The 25,316-nt window shown below is 35.6% G+C and overlaps 1 protein-coding gene across 1 annotated transcript in view; it reads right to left on the bottom strand.

Annotated features, from left to right (window-relative positions):
* Nucleotides 1-25,316, bottom strand: part of EPHA6 (EPH receptor A6) — a 955,335-nt gene that overhangs the window by 305,331 nt on the left and 624,688 nt on the right. The window contains exon 7 of the mRNA XM_030938295.1: nt 7,757-7,919. Coding sequence (XP_030794155.1) covers nt 7,757-7,919 — 163 coding nt within the window. The remainder of the gene's footprint in view (nt 1-7,756; nt 7,920-25,316) is intronic.

The raw sequence follows: 25,316 nt of genomic DNA, 5'->3' as shown, positions 1-25,316 counted from the left end.
ATATTAATTCATACGAAATTAATTTAATGCCTTCTCTTTGCCAGGTGCATGCAAAGCAATATAAGAGGTATAAAAATAAGAAAGAAATGGGGAAATATTAGTCAAAGAGTGCAAGTCTTCAGTTATAAGATGAATAAGTTCTAAGAATCTAAGGTACAGCATGGTGACCATAGTTAATAATACTGTATTGACTACCTGAAACGTGCTAAGAGAACAAATTCACACAGCATACACAAATGAGAATCTTTTAAAAAAAGAAACAAAAGAAATGTTCCCTGATCTTGTAAAAACTTCCAGTCAAGGGTTGATGGTTTATATACCAAAGAAATAATATTTTACATACATTGCTATGTGTTACTGCCTTAAAAATAAGCTACTTTCTGTATTAAGAAATACATCTACTGTTATTTGTTACTTTTGTTTTAAATACAAGCCACACTGTAACACTGCCCTTTGATATGCACATTTTACAACATCTAAGTACCTATTAATAGTTAATGATTTTCTTTCCAGCTCATTTAGCAAAGTTATGATCTTTAATATTTTTCATATTAAGGCCTTCAATCTGTCTTATGGTACCTAAGCCTGGTTCCTATCATTTAAAATCCTTATTTGATCTAGGCATAATTGAAATAAAATACCTTTTTTTAAATTTTTGTCAATTCAGTCTCTCTTAAAGGGAGACTTCCACTTTCTGTGCAAACAGTGACTCTTCATCAAGACCCTGCATAGTTAAGTAAATCATACTAACTGCTTTATTTTGCCTCTTTGGAGTGTTATACTTGGTCTACCATGTGTACATTAATCCAGAAATATGCATTAAAACACTGCACAGCACTGTGAACTTGATGCATTGAGATTTATAAATAGTCTTCTGAAAATCTGCTTATATTCAAAGACACATTATGCTAAGGCAAAATATAAGTAATTAAGAGAGGGTGACGAATTGGAGGTAATAATAAAAAATAATCATGTAGAAAATTATAAGTAATGACTAGGTGAATAAGAAAAGTGAAAGTACTGAATGGGCAGAAAGGGAACTCAATTTTGGTTCTAAGCATTAGTATGAAAAGGGCCTAATGTCATAATAACCCCATTCCAATGCTTACTACCTGTGGGTACTGTTAGGTTACTGTACTTCATTATGCTTTACTTTCTTGATCTGTACAATTGGCATAATAGTATCTTCTGCAAAGGCTATAAGTGTTTTGGTAACCAGAAAAGATTTTTTAAAAGTGCTTGGAACATAATTAGAAGTCACAAATATGTTGTTATGAAATCTCAATGTTTGAATTTACATTAAACTTGTATCACAACCTTCTAAACAAAGCAGGGATTTCTTTTATCACATGCTAAACAGGTTCCCAATTAGCTTCAGCACAAATTCTTATTATGAGGGGCCTTCGTTACCTTATAGGACAGGCCACTTTATATTCAGACACCCTAACTGCTAGAAAATTCCTCTTTTCTACTGATGTTTGCATTTAGATGGCTATGGCTGCCAATGTTGAAAGTGTGCTATTGATTGGAGATTACTTTAAATTAAAGTCTTATATACTGGAATTTGTCCTCCTCTGGGTAGACTCATAAATATGAAATCTGCCTCCTGCTTGATTAATTAACTTTTTTATTACTCCACCAGGGTCAGCTGGTCCTCTTTCTGCTTCATGCGCTACCATTAATAATCATTCCAAAATTTCTGGCTGGTGTTAATAATGATGTAGCTAATTTCATCCTAAGTAATTGAAACAGTACAGACTGTGCTTCAACAGACCGGATTAAACATAATGGAGATTTTTATAAAAGAGTTTAAGGAAGAAAATGTGTAAACAACAAAATTGTCATTTTACCCTACCTAAAATGCCCCCCAAATTTAGAATTAACAATTAATTTGTAGTTAGACTTGCATATATTATGTTTTTTCATGACTCAAGCCAGTTATAGCTTGTTACTCAAAATAAAGCAAGCAATATTGCTTATCTATGGCAAATAAAATTATCCGATTCTTTCTTTTTGAACTGGTAGGCAACATACTGTTCTTTAGTATTCTAATACTAATATTTAATATTTTAGTATTTTTTTTTCTTTTTGACCCGGCAGGCAACATACTATTCTTTAGTATTTTTGTAAATCATATTTTCTTTATTTATTTGATTACATGTATATTGGAACCTGTGTGTAAGACATTTTCTGAGACACACAGATATACAGACTATAGTTCTTTATCTCAATGAGTTTACAACTTAGTAAAGAATTATGCCTTTGAACAATAAAATATTTAGAAATTCCAAGGAGGGAGTGATGATTTCTCGCTGGCAAGAACACTTTAGGAAGGTAGCATGTAAGCTACAGTGACCATTTGTAATGTGATCATTTTCTGAATACTCCAGTTGGAAGTCATAGAAAAATCTTAGGTATGATGAAGATACAGATTATTTTGTTCATGAAGCATCCAAATAATCTAATTTTTCCAGAGAATATGTTAACTTGGAAAAATCGATAGAAATGATGTCAGTTTGGATTACATTTGGAGGGGGACCTGATATCTTGCTGAGAAATTAACATTCTATTCAATACAACATATGCAATGATTTAGAATTTTTAAGTGTGCAAATGGAATTTAGGAAAATTAATCAAAGAGGGACATAAAAATGGATTAGGGAGGAAGAAACTGAAACGTAATGTTGCATCTTATTTTTTAGGATCATTTCCTACCTACAAATTGCTAAAACAAGCCAAATTTCTTATGTCAACCATACTAAAACAGCTAAATCTTATGTATATTTTCAAAATAATTAAATGCTTACATTTATTCATTTGTATCTACATACCACTTGTTGAAAAATATATAAGGCATGACATAAGATTTTATTTTGAAATACCCACTATAATGTAATTATTTTATAGTTTGGTTTGTTCATGTTGATTATAATGATTTTTATATGATTATTTTATGTGCTACAAATTTAGTCCATCATTATTACTTTTGGTAAATAATACATTTTAAAATGTTGACAGATGTGCCTCTTCTGCTACAAAACTGATTTATGCAGCCTACAGGTGAAAGCTTAAATTTACATGTTGTTAAAATGTAAGCTGTAATTAATCTTTTCAGCAAAAAGGAATGCATTGCTTATATGTTGGCAATGTATCAATTCTTGTGGGTCATTTAGATAATTATTAAGGCAATGGAAGAGGTAAATTGCCAATTACTACATGTAAAATTCCAATTTTCTTTCAAACATTGGCTTTAAACTATGGATTCTGCTCCCTTTTGATAGCTCATAAGTTATTTTTTTTAGTATTTAAGCAGAAGGTTCGAGCTAGCTACAATCTAGCAGAATACATTTTATTTTGGTTTTAAAACTGCACATGCAAAATTACTTACTGCTACTATAAAATGGAATTTAATGTTATACAAATCTTGCTAGTGTTTTAAATAAAAACAAAAGTTTGATTTCCTTATCTTTATTACTTTTTAAAATGTGTAATTTAACAGGATTATTGTTAAAATGTATCAAACATGTTTTTTTTTCAAGCTATTTATAAGTTATGGCTAATATTACTGGTGATGTCAACAGTTTTTTTATTTTGATTCTCATTTTTTTCAGCAGTGAAAGGCCCAGAAAATAAGCTCAGAAATAATAAGAAATTTGAGGAAGTTAAAATTTCCTATTACAGCTGTATAAGCCAAAAAGGACTGTACTTGACCAGTGTGTGTCTGTGGATATGTGTTATGGTTAATGCTTTGGGGTATAATATAGATTTTATTTTAATATTGAGAAAATTCTTACTAGCTTCTAACACCTAATTTCCATCTATCTTCCAAGAAAATCCACATGAAGTATTTTTATATTCTTACTTTCTTACTACTGATTCTGTAATTTTATTGTAGTTTTGATAAATCTATTATAAAAAAGTAGGGGGCAATCAAGTACAGTACCTAATAATAAGGCCAGTACACAGTAGACACTCAATAAATGCTGTTAGTGGACATAATATTAACTGTACACTTAGCCCAGCAAGAAATCAGAGGATCCATAAAATGCGAACATTGAAATACAAGGAAATAATTTTCTGACTATATATCAGTCAATGTGATCTATCAATCAGTCTATATTTCTACCTCCATATACATATATGCAATAAGGAATGTTTTATAGATTTAGGTAGATGGGAAACCAATAGCTCTAGTTCAAGAAGACTCATTTTATGATGCTAACAGTGATAATTAGTAATCTTAGCATTTGTCAGACGGTTAGAGAATCTCCACTAGCATATTTTGAGACTGAAAAAGAACCAAGCAGTAGTCTCTAAGTGCAAGAGGGTCACCATAATTTTTCTTCAGATGCTGCTATGTTTGTAGCACAAATAGCCTGTTAAGAACATTATGCTTCTCAAAAGGAATTATTTCATAATTATATTATTGCCTTGGTCATTAGCAAAGTCAAAGTTGGACAAAGTAAAATAATATGACTAAAAAGAACTGAATTGTAAACTACTTAATTTTGTTTAATTTCAAAAATTTGAACCAGATCATCAAATGAGATCACTCCTTTCCAACCCATACCTCATCTCTATGAATGTATTATAAAGTTAATTAAGTGAAATACACAACAGAGAACTTAATAATAAAGCTGACATTATAATAATTCAGGCACTACTTGTGAAACAAAGGCTATAAAAATTTAAAGAAGAGCCAGGAGGGTATGGAGAGAAAAAGATGGATGCCACCAATTGGGATTCACATCATCATATCCTTGAATTTATGGGAAACCTATCCATATGCTACTATAGCATTATTCACTGAAATTCTCTCCTGGGTATAAACAGCAGGCTTCGAAAATGCTATTTAAAGCTAACCAGGTTTTTTTTTTTTTTTTTTTTAAGCGATCCTTTACATTATTTTCCCTTAGACTGTAAATTGACTTAGGAGCCATTCTATGTTCTCAAACATCAGGTTTAGACAAATATATTATTTTCAGGTTCTTCTCAGACATTTTATCTTTTCAAGATTTTAACCAAAGTCATTTTTGTGGCATTCATGAATCAGTAATTCAGAACATAGTTTTCACCATCTTCTGCTGCCATTGTCAGATAGTTTTAGGGTTCTAATCTTGTACCTCCACTCACTAGGTATCAGATTCTGGTAAAGCTACGTAAGTTTCTAAAATGAGGGATAATCTTGTCAGAATTAAATGAGGTAATATGTGTAAATTGCTCAGCATAGAGTCTTGCACGTATTACTAGTCATATTAATCCAGGATTCAAATCCACCAATGGATCCGGCATATTTTCTGGATACATGAAAATGCCCTTAATATGGCTAAAAAGTGCTCTTGGTTTGACCCATGTAACTCTCCACCTTCATCTATCACCATTTTACCATTCGTATCTCCTCACACAGTCACACCAAACTATTTACTCTTTCAATATTTTACGTTGTTACAGGCCTTTATGCTTTTTCTGTTCCATGACTATTCTTTCAAGAAAGAGTCCCAGCCTCTCACCCCGCAGAAGCCTTTCACCACTCACGTGTGCTGAACTAGTCATCTTCACTATGCTGTCACCATATCCTTTGTATATTTTTATGATAGTACACATCACTAATCCTGTATTTTTGATTTAAATTTTTTATTTTCGTCCCAGAAATATAGACTGAAACTTGTTTGAAGGCATAGGCTATTAGCTCTTATTATTATTTTTTTATCCCCAGAGCCTCATACGAGTATGGCACATATTAAATATTCCATACATGTTGGTTGAATGAGTGAATTGTACTGAGTCACTTGTGAGTATGAGACCTTTCTTTTTATCACATAACGTCTGACGAAATTGTCCTGAAAGTACAGTGAGTTGAAATCTAAGGTTGAACCCAATCAAACTGTTCATATTTAAATCAGAATTTTTGTTAGTATTACACTAGATAGCCTACTCTAAAAGTCCCAAATGAACACAAATGACTTATTTAGATTTAGCTCTATGAGTTTATCTGAGAGTGCATTTCTAACTTAAAAATGCAATACTCAACAATGTCACACTTTAAAAGTCAGGAGAATTTTTTTAATCTGTGAAATAAAACAAGAGAAGTGCAAAGGCTATTAACTTTTCCAGGCTGTGAAAAGAAACACAGCCTAGAAAAGACAGTGATTCGACTATCTTGGACCAAACTTTCCTTGGACTGTATCCTTAGCTTTATACCTAGGCTACAGTTTGACAAGTGGGCGGGGGGGGGGGGGGGGGGGGGGGGGGGGGGAAACAGTGAAAAAGACATAACAGGGACAAATCTTTTGATATTTTTATACAGATTTCATTGTGGACCTATGTTTTGTGATCATTATACTCCACTCCCAATAATTTTCTCTCTAGTTTAAAAAGTCAATAGTCTCCAGCAGAAATTTAAATGACTAATACTGATACAAACACTCAGGTCACAAGTATTCTTTTTATTAATTAGTTTACTCATTCTCCCAAAGCTGGGGTCCTTCTTACTTAAATATATCAGCACTTTCTCCCTTTGTAGTTAGATATAATTGTAACAAAGAAGTTCTTCTGTGTGAATACTATTCATCAAGGTAAAACAACAAAAATATTCCTTCCGTCACAGATCTGAAACCCAAGTAGCTTCATTTTGAGGGAGTAATAAACTGAGAAACTATGGCCTATTTCATGGTCTTACAAAAGACACTTCATAAAAATACAAATGATAAGATGTAGTAGGATGGTGGAGTAGCTAACAGCATAGGCATTTGAATAAAACACGCTTCCATTTCAAATTTTAGCTTAGCTTCATACCAGTTGCTTAAATTTGGGCAAATTGTTCAACTCCTTTACGTTTCTATTTTCTTATAGGTAAAATTACAAAAATAATACTTGTCTCACTGGATGTTGAAAGGTTTGAATGAACAACTCCATGTAAAATATTTCATGTCATTTTAGGCATTTTTAGGGGCTCAATAAATGCTATTATTATTGTTATCTATAAGGAATTACTATAATAAATTTACTTTTATGGAATTATTATATTAATACAGTATTTTAACAATGATGGAAACAGATTTTTCTTATATATTTGGACACTTTTTCATAAAGATGTCTGGCAAAAGCAATCCCTACTATTCTCACAAAGAGAGCAGTAAGATGGATTTCTGAAGGCCAAAAAGAGTTCATTGGTAAAGTTGGGTTTAGAATGAATAAAAGACCTCAAAGCTGATGTTACATGACATTGGAACATCCCACTCCCTTCACCTCCCATTTTGGTTTTCAGCATGTTGAGGCTCCGGAATTAATGTGGGTTTCTGATGAAGCCCATGTATCTGTACTTAAACTTATAATGTACATGTCAGTGCTGTTGATCTCCTGACCACTGTTTTTATTGACCTGAGATACAAGGCCAAAGCTGCACAATTCTGAATTGCTAAAATCATTTGTTCACGGCTTTATTCTCTTCCAAGTTTTCATTAGGATCATATCATGATGCCAGGGCTGGTGAACTATTAGGCATCCATAAAGACTCTGTGCAATAGCATAAAGGGCCACAGTTTGGCCATATTACCACGGTGGTAGAGTAAGGCATTTCATGAAAGCATTTAATGATAACACAAAGTATTAACTGAAATGACTGTGAGTATTTACATGAACAAACTCTCATTTAAATGAACTATTAAAAACATGGGACACCTGGTTTTTAAATATCAGGTCAAATTGGAATGATACTAAATTCACATCTGACTGTATATCCTTGCGTGAAACTTACTTTCATCTCCTGTTTCAAATTCAAATTTCTGACTGTAGCCACTGTATCCTGTTGCAGTTCTCACTCGGATGTGAAATACATACTTGGTGGCTGGCTTCAGACCTGTGATGATGACACTGGGGGCCTTGGACCTTGTGGAAGAGTAGGTCAGCTGTTCATGTTCCTGGGGGACAGGAAAAAAGGAGAAAGGAAATGAAACGGGAGTTATTCTACCTTTTCCTAGAAACATTCCAAAGTTTAATTGAGGAATTATGCTCTGAATACTCAAAGTATTGATTACAAAGTAGTGTCAGCATGGTTTTCTATAATTTGGCATTTAGTTGTTTATCACAACGATGCATATGATATGGTCCTATTTGGAAATTTATTAAGAAAGATGATTAGTCTTATATACACTGCACTTGTATTTTTGGTGATTTAGATTCCTGACCCAACTCTAAGAAATGGTGGTGGTGTGAGAATATGTTTACATAGAATGGCAGCTGCATCTTGAGCGAAACGGGCATATCAGATCAGACCACACCAGCAGAGTGCAAGGAGCAAAGGTGGGAGAATTCAAGTACCAGCTACTCACTTCTACCCGCAGGTAGTGCCAAAATGCCGGCGCTATCCGTGGGTAGACCTGTGGGTGAAAGGAGAAATAAATTAATTGCTTTTTAAGGTTTGAAATCTTTCATCCTGAAGTCAATTACTTTGTGCTGTACTTCAGTGTTTCCCCAGTAGTAAAACCTGAAATTGAGTCAAATTTAGGAAATAAAATGATGAATTTTTTCCTGTAAGGGAGAATTGACTCCTCCCCTAAGTATTATAGTTTGTTTTTAAACATATACTAGTTACATAGTGATTGTGAAGTAGATTTACAAATAATCTGCCCATGAAGAAGCACTGGAGACACAGAAAGGCATGAAAGACTTACCACACCTGCAGAATCAGAGGCAGGGCTTGAGGCTTGGTTCTCAGTCTCTTGCATGAATTGCCAAATTATCTCACTTCACTAAATGGAAGTGAACTTGCCAGGGCTTTCTGGATTATCTAGGCAGTCAGGGTTTGTTACACGATCTCTGTTGCCCACTATCTCAGAACAGAACAGCTCATTTTACCTGTCTGTGTAAGAGATTGTCCACAATATGCTGGTAGTGGGGACAAATCAAACCTACACTGTTTTTGTATGGTGTTATTTTTCAATAACTTTACAATGATATTTTAATAGGGTATCTGAAAAAAAATGCATTTGTGTAAACAAAAGCCATAGGTCAAGCTAGGTCAACAGGCCCTCAAGTTAATTTCCACCATTCTCATAAGAAACCTAGAGATTTTCAGAGATGAAAAATGACTTTCAAGGTCACTAGTTGAATCATTCATTTGATGTTTAAATTCTGTCTATCATATTCCCATCAAAATTTCACCTAGTGTTTGCCTGAAAACCATTGTTATTTAGGAGAACTTCCCAACTAACAAGAGAAGGTATGAAAATGTACACATATGGAGAATGTGTCAAACTTCGTGTATTTGCTGGTGACGCTTTAAGATTTAGAACTATGAAAATCATTTCTCTTAAGCTACTTTTCAGAAAAAGGTCTTATCTTAAGGATCATTTTTAAACTTTATGACCTTCCTTGTCAGAACTTTATATGCTATATGGTTATTCTGTGTCTAGCTAAAGAACTGAATTTGCCATTGATACCTCAAATAAAAAAACTGTGTATTAAACATAAAGTAGAAAGAAAAAAAATGAGTTAACAGCGGCAACATTTTAAGTAAAAAAAGACAATACCAAAAAACTGCAACTTATATTTATCTCTAGGTGATTTTAAGATTAGAAAGTAAATAAATATTTATCAACCTAGCATAAAATACAAGGACATAAAGTCTATAAATCATCGGTGACAATACGCTGTTGGGGTTAAATGTAGGAGCTTGCTCATATCAAGGCATTTATAATTAGGTGGCTTAAAACACATGTTGTAGAGAAAAAATACTTGTGAGCTATTAGAAAAAAAGATATTGTTTCTGGCAGGAATTTCTAGAACATTTGGATTTTTCAATCTCGTATACAAGAAGAGAATATGCTACTTCTCACAGAATTTCTACAACATAAGAGTTATGGTGCATTTTGAGTGCTGTTTCACAATGTGAAATGACGACTGAGATAAGAACTTTAAAGCAATGAAAAAAAGCATTTAGTGTCATCCCAAAAGAGAGAAGATATGGTTCAAAAGTTTACTCTTAGAATGGCCCCAGGATAATTACACGTCTTATCCTTGTTGCTTCCCCAAAAGATAGCTAAACAGTAATTTCCTATTCAGTAAAGTTATAGGGAATAAAGGACACCTTTTGCAGGCAGCTTTTAGCATTTTTGTTGTTACATACAAAAGTGTACCTGCAGCTAAATCCTTGGAACAAAAATCCAACAGTAGCAAGTGTACTTAAAGGGTTCTTCAGCCTGAATCACTCACCACTTGGTGAGTGCTGCTGCCTTGTCTTATGTCTTGCAGCTTGCTGACATGATGAGGAAGAGGGTCCAGGAAGAAGCAGTCACAAGAATTCTTCACAGTACACAGCAGACCTCTCTCCTCCTGGTGTTTTTAAGCTCGTGGGAAACTAAGTTAGCTTTTATCTATGTTATGCATAGGTAGGACACTATCGTCCCAGAATTTTGGCCAGTTGCCTTTCTGCGATGCATCAACTCCAATTCAAAGGTGCTGTCACCAGGTAGAGACCACACTTTGCCACAGAGCCATTGAGATGTTTTATTCATCCTGGCAGGCTGAATTTTGAATATATTTAGATAGGGTATGTTGGCATGCTTTTCTGGAGTTTGTACCATGATGGCACTGCTAGCTGTATGACACGTAAATCTTCAACTTAGCTAGGGAACACATCCCATTGTTCATAAAGTTCTATTTCTCATCTTTGCTGAATCTGTAATAAAATTCCTCTTCTCATTCTTAATATTATTTATTTTTGTAATTACTTTGTTTCATGATCAAGCTTTCCAGAGGTTCAAAGACATTTTTGGCTTTTTCCTATGTTTTAAATCTATTATATTTGATATCTGTTCTTACTATAAATTTTCTTTCTTCTTTCTACTTTCTTTTTTGTTAGTTATGTTGTCTTCTAACTTCCTATGTTTCATGCTTAACTCAATATCAGCACATTCTTTCAAATATATAATTTAAGCTTACAAATTTCATGTTAAGTACTGCTATAGTTATACTTCGTAAGTTTTCATAAAATGTATTATTAATTGGTTCCAAGTACTTATTATTATCTAAAAATATGATTAAAATTTTTTTGTGGCAGATCCAGAACTATTACTTGCACATTTTTGTGGATTAAGAGACGGTATGAGGGAGTAAATAAATGGCATAAAATGAACCTCCAAAAGCATAGTCCCATGGGTTGCAAAGCAACTGAACTGTGAATAGTGCAGTGGATGCTCATTGGCTGAGAGCACTGGCCATCTTGTGCACTAATGCTTGCTGGCTGAAAGTGAAACAGCTTGTGGCATGACCTCTTCTTGGATGAGCACAGAAAATAGCACCAATTGTGGGAAAAAATCATCGAGAAGCAACAAAATTTAACAAATTTTTAGTTGTATCATTTTCTAAAATAAAACATATATACAATTCCTGTTTGATATATTTGTATCCAAATTAAACAAATAATAGTTCAGAACCAAATAGTGTGAACATGGAGCACTGTCAAACAGGGCAGGCATATACTGTTCTCTAGAGATACTGACTTTTACTTATGATTCTTTTCCCACGGCAAGACCCTGGCACTTACATTTAGGTACTGATCCTTCCAAGATGCTGAGAATCAAGGCTTTTCTGGGAATCATATTGTCACACTGAACCTTTCATTTACCAGAAATACTGAAGTTAGTTTTATCTCTATAGGTGTCAACTTTTACAGGTGTCAACTTTTCATAGTAACTAAAAGGGATCCTCTTGCTAGAGTCTGGAACCTGTTAGCATTCAGTCTGAAAATTATAACAGTGAAAAGAAATGGGCTCAGGTGTTCAGATACTATGGTATATCTTTCTACAGTCAGAGATAACAGGACCTGTATCAATAGAAGACAGCATGGAGAGAAATCTAGGTTAGAGTTCTCCTGTCTTGGATGTTATCTTGATTCTGCTTCTATTATGTACCCTGTCAAATTACCGTTTAGTTTTTGATATACTCCTCTAGAAGACTCATTCATTCTACAGGAACTCATTGAATCTCATATGTATAAGGTTCTAGAGCACTTTGTTAGGTGTAGCTTACATAATCACCAAAGTTCTACCTAGCATTTCAATTCTATATTTTTTTAATGTCAGAAATGCAGGTGTTTTCCCTTCTGCTGTGAATCATTATCACCACTCATCTCCCTCTCTTGGGTTTACCATTTCTGTTTATGGGAATAGATTCAACAGACCAGCACAGTGGTCATCTTTTAGCTGGTTTGCTTTCTCCTAAAGTCTTTGGGCCTATTGGGAATTCTAAAAGGTGTCACCTCTTTGTTTTATTTTTAATTTTAAATTAATTGGATTAAATATATGATTAAAATTATATTTTGTTATTCTCTAGACATATATCTCTAAAGACATAACAATAATCATAATAACAATGATTTATGTAGAGCTTTACAATTTACAAGGTGTTTTCATACACATTTAAAATCTAATCCTCATAATACTCTTGTGAAATAAGAACTGGTAATATTTTTATTTCCATTTATCTATGATCAAATTAGTCCAGAAAGAATAAGCAAATTAGCAAAGCAAGTCACACAACTTGGCTTCCATCTAAGTTTTGCTTTTTCCACTACACCCCATTTAAGTAAATATGTCCAGAGTATATATGTCTCTGGATTAGACTGAGCCAAAGTAGTTTTTTTCCACACTTTATGTTCTCAACCATCTATACACTAGAAGTACCTTTAACACAGCTTATGGACCACATAGTAATGATTTGTTGGCTCATCATTAGACTTTGTTTATATGAACAACTAGTTCCTCAATTGGAAAAAAATTCTCAACACCAAATCTTTAAATACACATTTCAAAGGTAAAATTATTTCTATTAAGGTTAACAAATCCATGCATGCTGCCTTTATTTTTATTTTCTATTGATTTTATGTCATATAGGCAGATATTAAGTAATATAGGAGGCAAATGAATCACCCAATCTTGCATAGAATATACAGTATTATGGTTCAAGCCTGGGAATAGAATTTGTTTAATAAAGTCCAGGAGATTCTTTTAGAAGTTTTGATGTATAAAGGTAACTTCCTGGCTTTAAGTCATACCCAGTTGAAAATAAGAGGAATAGGTGCAAGTGCTATTAATATGTAATAATAATAATAATAATACTCTACTATTCAAATATTTTCTTTTTTGGGGGATGATTTAATTAAAACAGTGGTAAAGCTCTTGTTCTACTGGCTAGAGGACTGAAGCTATAGATGGAGAAACAAAATAATATCAAAAAATAGATATTAATGGTTCTGCTAGAAGTCATCTAAGTCATTTACATCCTTTCTCTCTTTCCATTTCTTTTTTTTTTTTTTTTTTTTTTTTTTTTTTTTTTTTTTTTTGAGACGGAGTCTGGCTCTGTCACCCAGGCTGGAGTGAGGTGGCCGGATCTCAGCTCACTGCAAGCTCCGCCTCCCAGGTTTACGCCATTCTCCTGCCTCCGCCTCCCAAGTAGCTGGGACTACAAGCGCCCACCTCGTCGCCCGGCTAGTTTTTTGTATTCTTTAGTAGAGACTGGGTTTCACCGTATTAGCCAGGATGGTCTCGATCTCCTGACCTTGTGATCCGCCCGTCTCGGCCTCCCAAAGTGCTGGGATTACAGGCTTGAGCCACCGCGCCCGGCCTCTCTCTTTCCATTTCTGTTTGATGTCCTCACCCTGCCTTTCTGTCACACTCACAAATATATACACTCACATTTATCAGACGCTGGAGATGTTTCCAGGATAATCCTCTCAAAATAAACAAAAATATACAAATTAAAACCACATTTAGAACATGATTTATCATCTGCAGAAGGATATTTTGCCAGGATAAATCAAGAATTGCGGGGCCTAAAAACCTAAAGTTTGAAAGGCTCTCAAAAAATCTTATTGCCTAAACTACGGCATTAGCAAAGCTGAAAGTCTTTTACTTGAATTAAAGGAAGGTATTTCACATGGCTCTGAAAAAAGAAAAGTTTGAATACTACATTTGGTCAGCATTTGACAATTACTTTCCAAAGGAAATAGACACTGAACCCAGCGAACTTTATTCTGTTGGTCCTTTTAAAAATGAGTTCTACCAGGGTACACATAGTCATCATATTCTGGCCGAAAGGGTCCTTAATATTTTCATATCTCTACTTTGATGTTGCAATCTTCTGATTACTAATGTGGATTCTCAAGCTCTGTAGGGGCAAACATAAATATATTTGTTCTTGGAAAGGGCAGACTTCTGTTTATTTAATATGTGAATATTCTGGTTTGTTCTTCAGTCTCTCTATTTTTTTTTTATTTTTTTTTATTTTTGAGTCAGAGGCTTGCTCTGTTGCCCAGGCTGGAGTGCAGTGGCATGATCTCCACCTCTGGGGTTCAAGCAATTCTTCCATCTCAGCCTCCGGAGTAGCTGGGACTACAAGCACAAGGCACCACACTTGGCTAATTTTTGTATTTTCAGTAGAAACAGGGTTTCACTGTGTTGGCCAGGCTGGTCTCGAACTCCTGGTCTCAAGTGATCCTTCCGGTTTGGCCTCCCAAAGTGCTAGGATTACAGTCGTGAGCCACTGTGCCCAGCTCCCTTCAGTCCCTTTTAGCATTTAATTAGGATAAATCAACCCCTGAATAGTTATCAACTGAGTGCACTCCAGTTCAAAATTTACAAAACAGAGTACCAGAATGAGTTATGTGTGAACCTCTGAACTGAGTTATACCACTTCTGTAAAATAGGAATAATGCTAAAAGAGCTTATAGTCATAACAACTCATCCATGTTTATTCTTTTTTTTTTTTTTTTTTGAGACGGAGTCTCGCTCTGTCGCCTGGGCTGGAGTGCAGTGGCCGGATCTCAGCTCACTGCAAGCTCCGCCTCCCGGGTTTACGCCATTCTCCTGCCTCAGCTTCCCCAGTAGCTGGGACTACAGGCGCCAGCCACCTCGCCCGGCTAGATTTTTTTTTGTATTTTTTAGTAGAGACGGGGTTTCACCGTGTTAGCCAGGATGGTCTCGATCTCCTGACCTCGTGATCCGCCCGCCTCGGCCTCCCAAAGTGCTGGGATTACAGGCTTGAGCCACCGCGCCCGGCCCATGTTTATTCTTGTTTCTAAGTTGCCTTGATTCACCTGAAGTTTTAATCTACTACTTTTTAAAAACTCATTGGAGAAAATCTTATTCTACTTTGGTCAAATCACAAAGTATAGAAAAACATTCTTTGTAAAGCATAACTTAATTATCTTACAAAACTTAAAAATAACAGTTTTTAAAATATATGTAGAAAATGTCTCTCTTAAAGGTTGAATGAAAGAAATCATCATTTTCTCTCTGCTAGTTGGAAATGTTTACTTAGAAACTCCGAGAGAATTAACTTAAAAAAACTTTAGAACTAATCAAGAGAAGTCAGTTACATAGTCCACATAAAATTATCAGTGGTTTTCCTGTATACTAGCAATGACCAGTTACAATTACATTTTAAATATTTTAGTCACTATAGTAACAGAGACCTTATAATATCTAAATATATCAAAAAAAGTATATAAGACCTGTATAACTCCATCTATAATATTTTACTGTGGGAACAAAAAAAAATTCTTTTTTTTTTTGTCTTATTGCAATGCTTTTTAGCACAATATTGCAGAGTAATGGTAAAAGCGAAATATTTTCTTTTCTTTTTTAATTGAACAGTTTCTAATTGTGTTATGGTTAAATATAATTATGTCTGACTTAGGTTTTTGGCAGATGTCTAATTGAGGAGTTTTTCTTCTTACATTGTAGTTTTGTTTGTATTTCGTTTTTAAAATGTGAAATGAATTCTGGATGTTATAAAACAATTTATCTGTTGCAAAGTGAATTTTACATTTTTCTCCTCAATAAAGCATATACTTAGGCAGAACTATCTTTGCATTCCTAAGATAAACCTTTCCTGTTAACACTGGTTCATAATATATTAGAATTTTTATTGTAATTTTGAATTCAATATGATAATACTTCAGGCTAAAATTTTTAAACATATACTTACAAGTTATCTCGGCTTACAGTTTTCTTTTTTCAATCTCGCGATATTTGGGTTATACTATATTTAGAGACTGGATTGCGAAACTTTCCACTTATTAATGTTCTGGAATAACTGACACAACATGGGAATTATCTGTTCTTTGAAAACTTAATTGAAATGGACCATGTTGGTAGTAGACACTTGACTATCATTTAAAATTTTTTTATGCTATATTCAGATCTTCTTCTTATTCAGTTTTTCTAATTACCAGAAAAGAAAATTATTATATTTGTTTTATATTTATTGATAAAAATTTACATATAGTCTTGTCGTATTAAAAATCTCTTCCATACGTAAATAACATTTCCTATTATTTTTAGGCAAGCTTGTTTATTTGATCAATCTTTTAAAAACACCAGCTTTTGATTTTCAGATCAAATATTAGTGATTCTATTTCATTAATTTTTGATTTTACACTTGCTCATTCCTTCTAATTACTTTGTTTTCCTGCATTGGACATATTTCACAGTTTTAGATATGTGAGGATCTCAATGTCTTTCATTTTAAATAGTTTATAATTTGTCTATTATGCTTTAATATATCATTTAATATAACATTAAAATTTTTAAATAGATTGGAGATGTGGTGTTTTTTTTTTTTTTATTTCTCTGATTTTGTTAATGGTTTGCAGATAATTATTTCTGCTACAGGAAAGTGGTTGAAATTTTTTTGTCCTGATATAAGATCAATATGTATGAATGCTTTTAAGTGTTTAAAAAGAACTAGTAAAATTTCAGAATTTTAGGAGGAATATGCTATATCAATTGAGGAAACCAAACTCTTTAGAAAATTCTTCATTAGAGAGTGTTTGTAAGATGTTTTATAATCTTCGAGTATGATTATATATTTCTCAATTTTGCCTTATATTTCCAACAGATAAAAACTGTCCAAGGAATATAAGAGTGGCATTTCAATATTTTAAAGGTATTACACAGTAAGGAAATTAGACATCTTAAATAAAACAATCTTTAAATTATTTGATTCTAACCGGCATTTAGCACTTAATTTTATACCATTTGGTCCCCTCCTCTACTTATTGAATGTGCGTCCATATACATCCTCAAGTGGGCTGCAATTTCCTGAAAAATGTAGTTTACATTTCCCTCAAAAAACAAAACAAAATGAAACAAAGGTGTGCTGGATGCATAGTCAGTATTTAGTAATGTCAATTGATTGATATCCAGAAAGGAATTGCTAAGCCATTTAACATAAGGTGTACCTACTGCAGCTCTGGTCACATATCATTGGGAAATGAACTACTAAAATTGCTCCTTTGACATAGGGGCACACAATAGGATAGCTTTCAGCTCACACTGATTCTCCTATAACCAGATCTAACTATAATCTACCAGTGACATAAGATGGCGCTGGCCAATTGTCCCAGAAACAAGAGCAACCTAGAATAACTATAGAATTCTTTTCGTTATTGAACCCATGATGAGAAACTTCACTGAACTCATGACGAAGAAACGTCACTGAAGTTGAATAAACTTAGCTTTCCTGCCTGCCTTTCTGAGGTTGGGAAGTTCCACTCTGCCTTGGATTCTGCATTTTGACAACATTAAATAGTAGTGGCAGCTGGGTTCTGTTGTTGGCAACCAAGAGAGTTGTTTTCTCGCATTCATTAAAATGCACAAGAGGGAATTTCTAATGTTGGGGGTGAGAAGAAAGGGTTAAGAAGTTCCTTGGTGGTTTAAGCTAGTGGGTAGGGTGCCCTAAAATGTTTTTCTTAGGTAAAAATTAGTCACTGCTGTGGCAAAATTGCAAATATGTATAAGTAAGAAAAATGCAGAAGTAGTTATTCCATGTACACAACTACCTTTTGACTGCATTTCTAGAGACATATCATTAAGTATTCTACTACTATAATTTACTACAATCAACTCTTGATTATTCACAGTAATCCAAAACTGCAGATAACCCCAAATCACTTTGAAACGCATTCATGACTATTTTCATATATTCCTACCAGTGTGTACCTTGTTTCACCTAAAATGAATATTTAATGCATTCCTGAACATTAAATATTGAACAGTATTAGGAGATGGCACAGAAGTACACCGATGATAGAGGAATATTGATCTGTAATTAAACATTCGTAATTGATTTTCATAAAACAGATAACTTATATATAGATAATGAACTGGTTGAAATAGTGGTGATATTTACTGTTGGAGAAAATGGCCTATTTATTAAAGTGTGATCTTTTGAAAATACTGGTGCTAGAATGAGACCATTAGTCCTAGTTGTAGTCAGTTCATCTATGAAAATTGGAAAGGTTATACCTATATCAAAGGGTCAAGTTTGTTGTAAGATAAACCAAAATAATATGTAAAATGTTTTACAGGATCCAGCAGGTGTGTAATGTAGCATTGTTTCTTTCTTTTAAGAATAACTATCAATAGGTGGTGCATTTATTCCAGGGCAATGATAGACTTGTGCCTTAAGGTCATTTGCAGATGCTGTGACAAGTCTTAAAAAAGTTGTGTTAGACCTGGAGGGCGGAGCAAGATGGCCGAATAGGAACAGCTCCAGTCTCCAACTCCCAGCGCGCGCAACACAGAAGACTGGTGATTTCTGCATTTTCAACTGAGGTACTGGGGTCATCTCACTAGGGAGTGCCGGAAAATTGGTGCTGGTCAGCTGCTGCAGCCGGACCAGCGAGAGCTGAAGCAGGGCGAGGCATCACCTCACCTGGGAAGTGCAAGGGGGAAGGGAATCCCTTTTCCTAGCCAGGGGAACTGAGACACACAACACCTGGAAAATCAGGTAACTCCCACCCCAAGACTGCACTTTAAGCAAATGGGCACACCAGGAGAATATATCCCACACCTGGCCGGGAGGGTCCCAGGCCCACGGAGCCTCCCTCATTGCTAACACAGCAGTCTGCAATCTAACTGCAGGGCAGCAGCGAGGCTGGGGGAGGGGTGCCCACCATTGCTGAGGCTTAAGTAGGTAAACAAAGCCGCTGGGAAGCTCAAACTGGGTGGAGCTCACAGCAGCTCAAGGAAACCTGCCTGTCTTTGTAGACTCCACCTCTGGGGACAGGGCACAGCTAAACAACAACAACAAAAAACCGCAGCAGAAACCTTTGCCGACGCAAACGACTCTGTCTGACAGCTTTGAAGAGAGCAGTGGATCTCCCAACACGGAAGTTGAGATCTGAGAACGGACAGACTGCCTGCTCAAGTGGGTCCCTGACCCCTGAGTAGCCTAACTGGGAGACATCCCCCACTAGGGTCAGTCTGACACCCCGCACCTCACAGGGTAGAGTACACCCCTGAGAGGAAGCTTCCAAAGTAAGAATCAGACAGGTACACTGTTCAGCAATATTGTATCTTCTGCAACCTCTGCTGCTGATACCCAGGCAAACAGGGTCTGGAGTGGACCTCAAGCAATCTCCAACAGACCTACAGCTGAGGGTCCTGACTGTTAGAAGGAAAACTATCAAACAGGAAGGACACCTATACCAAAACCCCATCAGTACGTCACCATCATCAAAGACCAGAGGCAGATAAAACCACAAAGATGGGGAAGAAGCAGGGCAGAAAAGCTGGAAATACAAAAAACAAGAGTGCATCTCCCCCTGCAAAGGAGCGCAGCCCATCGCCAGCAACGGATCGAAGCTGGTCAGAGAATGACTTTGACAAGATGAGAGAAGGCTTCAGTCCATCAAACTTCTCAGAGCTAAAGGAGGAATTACGTACCCAGCGCAAAGAAACTAAAAATCTTGAAAAAAGAGGGGAAGAATTGACAGCTAGACTAATTAATGCAGAGAAGGTCATAAACAAAATGACAGAGATGCAAACCATGACACGAGAAATACATGACAAATGCACAAGCTTCAGTAACCGACTCGATCAACTGGAAAAAAGAGTATCAGCGATTGAGGATCAAATGAATGAAATGAAGCGAGAAGAGAAAGCAAAAGAAAAAAGAAGAAAAAGAAATGAACAAAGCCTACAAGAAGTATGGGATTATGTAAAAGGACCAAATCTACGTCTGATTGGGGTGCCTGAAAGTAAGGGGGAAAATGGGACCAAGTTGGAAAACACTCTTCAGGATATCATCCAGGAGAACTTCCCCAACCTAGTAGGGCAGGCCAACATTCAAATTCAGGAAATACAGAGAATGCCACAAAGATACTCCTCAAGAAGAGCAACTCCAAGACACATAATTGCCAGATTCACCAAAGTTGAAATGAAGGAAAAAATCTTAAGGGCAGCCAGAGAGAAAGGTCGGGTTACCCACAAAGGGAAGCCCATCAGACTAACAGCAGATCTCTCGGCAGAAACTCTACAAGCCAGAAGAGAGTGGGAGCCAATATTCAACGTTCTTAAAGAAAAGAATTTTAAATCCAGAATTTCATATCCAGCCAAACTAAGTTTCATAAGTGAAGGAGAAATAAAATCCTTTACAGATAAGCAAATGCTTAGAGATTTTGTCACCACCAGGCCTGCCTTACAAGAGACCCTGAAGGAAGCCCTAAACATGGAAAGGAACAACTGGTACCAGCCATTGCAAAAACATGCCAAAATGTAAAGACCATCGAGGCTAGGAAGAAACTGCATCAACTAACGAGCAAAATACCAGTTAATATCATAATGGCAGGATCAAGTTCACACATAACAATATTAACCTTAAATGTAAATGGACTAAATGCTCCAATTAAAAGACACAGACTGGCAAACTGGATAAAGAGTCAAGACCCATCAGTCTGCTGTATTCAGGAGACCCATCTCACATGCAGAGACATACATAGGCTCAAAATAAAGGGATGGAGGAGGATCTACCAAGCAAACGGAGAACAAAAAAAAAGCAGGGGTTGCAATACTAGTCTCTGATAAAACAGACTTTAAACCATCAAAGATCAAAAGAGACAAAGAAGACCATTACATAATGGTAAAGGGATCAATTCAGCAGGGAGAGCTAACTATCCTAAATATATATGCACCCAATACAGGAGCAGCAGATTCATAAAGCAAGTCCTCAGAGACTTACAAAGAGACTTAGACTCCCATACAATAATAATGGGAGACTTCAACACTCCACTGTCAACATTAGACAGATCAACGAGACAGAAAGTTAACAAGGATATCCAGGAATTGAACTCATCTCTGCACCAAGTGGACCTAACAGACATCTATAGAACTCTCCACCCCAAATCAACAGAATATACATTCTTCTCAGCACCACATCGCACTTACTCCAAAATTGACCACATAATTGGAAGTAAAGCACTCCTCGGCAAATGTTAAAAGAACAGAAATTATAACAAACTGTCTCTCAGACCACAGTGCAATCAAACTAGAACTCAGGACGAAGAAACTCAATCAAAACCGATCAACTACATGGAAACGGAACAACCTGCTCCTGAATGACTACTGGGTACATAACGAAATGAAGGCAGATATAAAGATGTTCTTTGAAACCATTGAGAACAAAGATACAACATACCAGAATCTCTGGGACACATTTAAAGCAGTGTGTAGAGGGAAATTTATAGCACTAAATGCCCACAAGAGAAAGCTGGAAAGATCTAAAATTGACACTCTAACATCACAATTAAAAGAACTAGAGGGGCAAGAGCAAACACATTCAAAAGCTAGCAGAAGGCAAGAAATAACTAAGATCAGAGCAGAACTGAAGGAGATAGAGACACAAAAAACCCTCCAAAAAATCAATGAATCCAGGAATTGGTTTTTTGGAAAGATCAACAAAATTGACAGACCGTTAGCAAGACTAATAAAGGAGAAAAGAGAGAGGAATCAAATAGACGCAATAAAAAATGATAAAGGGGATATCACCATCGACCCCACAGAAATACAAACTGCCATCAGAGAATACCATAAACACCTCTACGCAAATCAACTAGAAAATCTAGAAGAAATGGATCATTTCCTGGACACTTACACTCTCCCAAGACTAAACCAGGAAGAAGTTGAATCCCTGAATAGACCAATAGCAGGCTCTGAAATTGAGGCAATAATTAATAGCCTACCAACCAAAAAAAGTCCAGGACCAGATGGATTCACAGCTGAATTCTACCAGAGGTACAAGGAGGAGCTGGTACCATTCCTTCTGAAACTATTCCAATCAATAGAAAAAGAGGGAATCCTCCCTAACTCATTTTATGAGGCCAACATCATCCTGATACCAAAGCCTGGCAGAGACACAACAAAAAAAGAGAATTTTAGACCAATATCCCTGATGAACATCGATGCAAAAATCCTCAATAAAATACTGGCAAACTGGATCCAGCAGCACATCAAAAAGCTTATCCACCATGATCAAGTGGGCTTCATCCCTGGGATGCAAGGCTGGTTCAACATTCGCAAATCAATAAACGTAATCCAGCATATAAACAGAACCAAAGACAAGAACCACATGATTATCTCAATAGTTGCAGAAAAGGCTTTTGACAAAATTCAACAGCCCTTCATGCTAAAAACGCTCAATAAATTCGGTATTGATGGAACGTACCTCAAAATAATAAGAGCTATTTATGACAAACCCACAGCTAATATCATACTGAATGGGGAAAAACTGGGAAAATTCCCTTTGAAAACTGGCACAAGACAGGGATGCCCTCTCTCACCACTCCTATTCAACATAGTGTTGGATGTTCTGGCTAGGGCAATCAGGCAAGAGAAAGAAATCCAGGGTATTAAGTTAGGAAAAGAAGAATTCAAATTGTCCCTGTTTGCAGATGACATGATTGTATATTTAGAAAACCCCATGGTCTCAGCCCAAAATCTCCTTAAGCTGATAAGCAACTTCAGCAAAGTCTCAGGATACAAAATTAATATGTAAAAATCACAAGCATTCTTATACACCAGTAACAGACAAACAGAGAGCCAAATCATGAATGAACTTCCATTCACAATTGCTTCAAAGAGAATAAAATACCTAGGAATCCAACTTACAAGGGATGTAAAGGACCTCTTCAAGGAGAACTACAAACCACTGCTCAGTGAAATAAAATACACCACAAACAAATGGAAGAACATACCATGCTCATGGATAGGAAGAATCGATATCGTGAAAATGGCCATACTGCCCAAGGTCATTTATAGATTCAATGCCATCCCCATCAAGCTACCAATGAGTTTCTTCACAGAATTGGAAAGAACTGCTTTAAAGTTCATATGGAACCAAAAAAGAGCCTGCATTGCCAAGAAAATCCTAAGTCAAAAGGACAAAGCTGGAGGCGTCACGCTACCTGACTTCAAACTATACTACAAGGCTACAGTAACCAAAACAGCATGGTACTGGTACCGAAACAGAAATATAGACCAATGGAACAGAACAGAGTCCTCAGAAATAATACCACACATCTACAACCATCTGATCTTTGACAAACCTGAGAGAAACAAGAAATGGGGAAAGGATTCCCTATTTAATAAATGGTGCTGGGAAAATTGGCTAGCCATAAGTAGAAAGCTGAAACTGGATCCTTTCCTTACTCCTTATACGAAGATTAATTCAAGATGGATTAGAGACTTAAATGTTAGACCTAATACCATAAAAACCCTAGAAGAAAACCTAGGTAGTACCATTCAGGACATAGGCATGGGCAAGGACTTCATGTCTAAAACACCAAAAGCAACGGCAGCAAAAGCCAAAATTGACAAATGGGATCTAATTAAACTGAAGAGCTTCTGCACAGCAAAAGAAACTACCATCAGAGTGAACAGGCAACCTACAGAATGGGAGAAAATTTTTGCAATCTACTCATCTGACAAAGGGCTAATATCCAGAATCTACAAAGAACTCAAACAAATATATAAGAAAAAAACAAACAACCCCATCAAAAAGTGGGGAAAGGATATGAACAGATATTTCTCAAAAGAAGACATTCATACAGCCAACACACACATGAAAAAATGCTCATCATCACTCGCCATCAGAGAAATGCAAATCAAAACCACAATGAGATAGCATCTCACACCAGTTAGAATGGCAATCATTAAAAAGTCAGGAAACAACAGGTGCTGGAGAGGATGTGGAGAAATAGGAACACTTTTACACTATTGGTGGGATTGTAAACGTGTTCAGCCATTATGGAAAACAGTATGGCAATTCCTCAAGGATCTAGAACTAGATATACCATATGACCCAGCCATCCCACTACTGGGTATATACCCAAAGGATTATAAATCATGCTGCTATAAAGACACATGCACACGTATGTTTATTGTGGCACTATTCACAATAGCAAATACTTGGAATCAACCCAAATGTCCATCTGTGACAGACTGGATTAAGAAAATGTGGCACATATACACCATGGAATACTATGCAGCCATAAAAAAGGATGAGTTTGCATCCTTTGTAGGGACATGGATGCAGCTGGAAACCATCATTCTTAGCAAACTATCACAAGAACAGAAAACCAAACACCGCATGTTCTCACTCATAGGTGGGAACTGAACAATGAGATCACTTGGACTCGGGAAGGGGAACATCACACACCGAGGCCTATCATGGGAAGGGGGGAGGGGAGAGGGATTGCATTGGGAGTTATACCTGATATAAATGATGAATTGATGGGTGCTGATGAGTTGATGGGTGCAGCACACCAACATGGCACAAGTATACATATGTAACAAACCTGCACGTTATGCACATGTACCCTAGAACTTAAAGTATAATAAAAAATAAAAAATAATAATAAAAAAAGTTGTGTTTACTTGCTTTTTAACCTTTATATTCCAACTGCTTAATACAGTACGCCTAGCATATTGTAGGCTCTCATGATACATTGTCCAATTGATTGAATTTAAAAATGAGTGAATTAATTGCTCTATAAGTTTAACTTTTAAATTCTTAAATATTATTAGAGAAATTTAAAATGTGTTGGCATAAATTAATGACGATTCAAATGGGAGATGAGAAAAATTACTTTTGCTAGCACATAGTGCTTCTACAAGTTTAATGTAATAATATTATATCAGTATAGCGTACTTGTTTTCTTAGGAATATTGTGGAGAATGTCCAAGATTTTACTTGCCAAAAATATTTTATAAACAGTATGCTATACAGAAACTAAGATTTGTGCTAAAATATCTTTTAATACATATTCTTGACATTTATTCAGTTTTAACTTTCTCGTCTATCTTCATGTAGCCTACCTGTAGATAGATGAGCTATAGATTTTTCTTCTGTGCTTTACCACTCTATAAATATTAGCAATGATGTTCAACTAAAAATTAAAATCTTCAAGTTTGATACTTGGCCCTGAAGAAAGTGCCTTCATTCCAACATTTCTTAATAGTATTATTAAAAGTATA

This window comes from Rhinopithecus roxellana, chromosome 1 (assembly GCF_007565055.1).
Source record: "Rhinopithecus roxellana isolate Shanxi Qingling chromosome 1, ASM756505v1, whole genome shotgun sequence".
NCBI lineage: Eukaryota > Metazoa > Chordata > Mammalia > Primates > Cercopithecidae > Rhinopithecus > Rhinopithecus roxellana.
The sequence above is the reverse complement of the archived record's forward strand: the minus strand, read 5'-3'. Positions and strand labels throughout refer to the sequence as shown.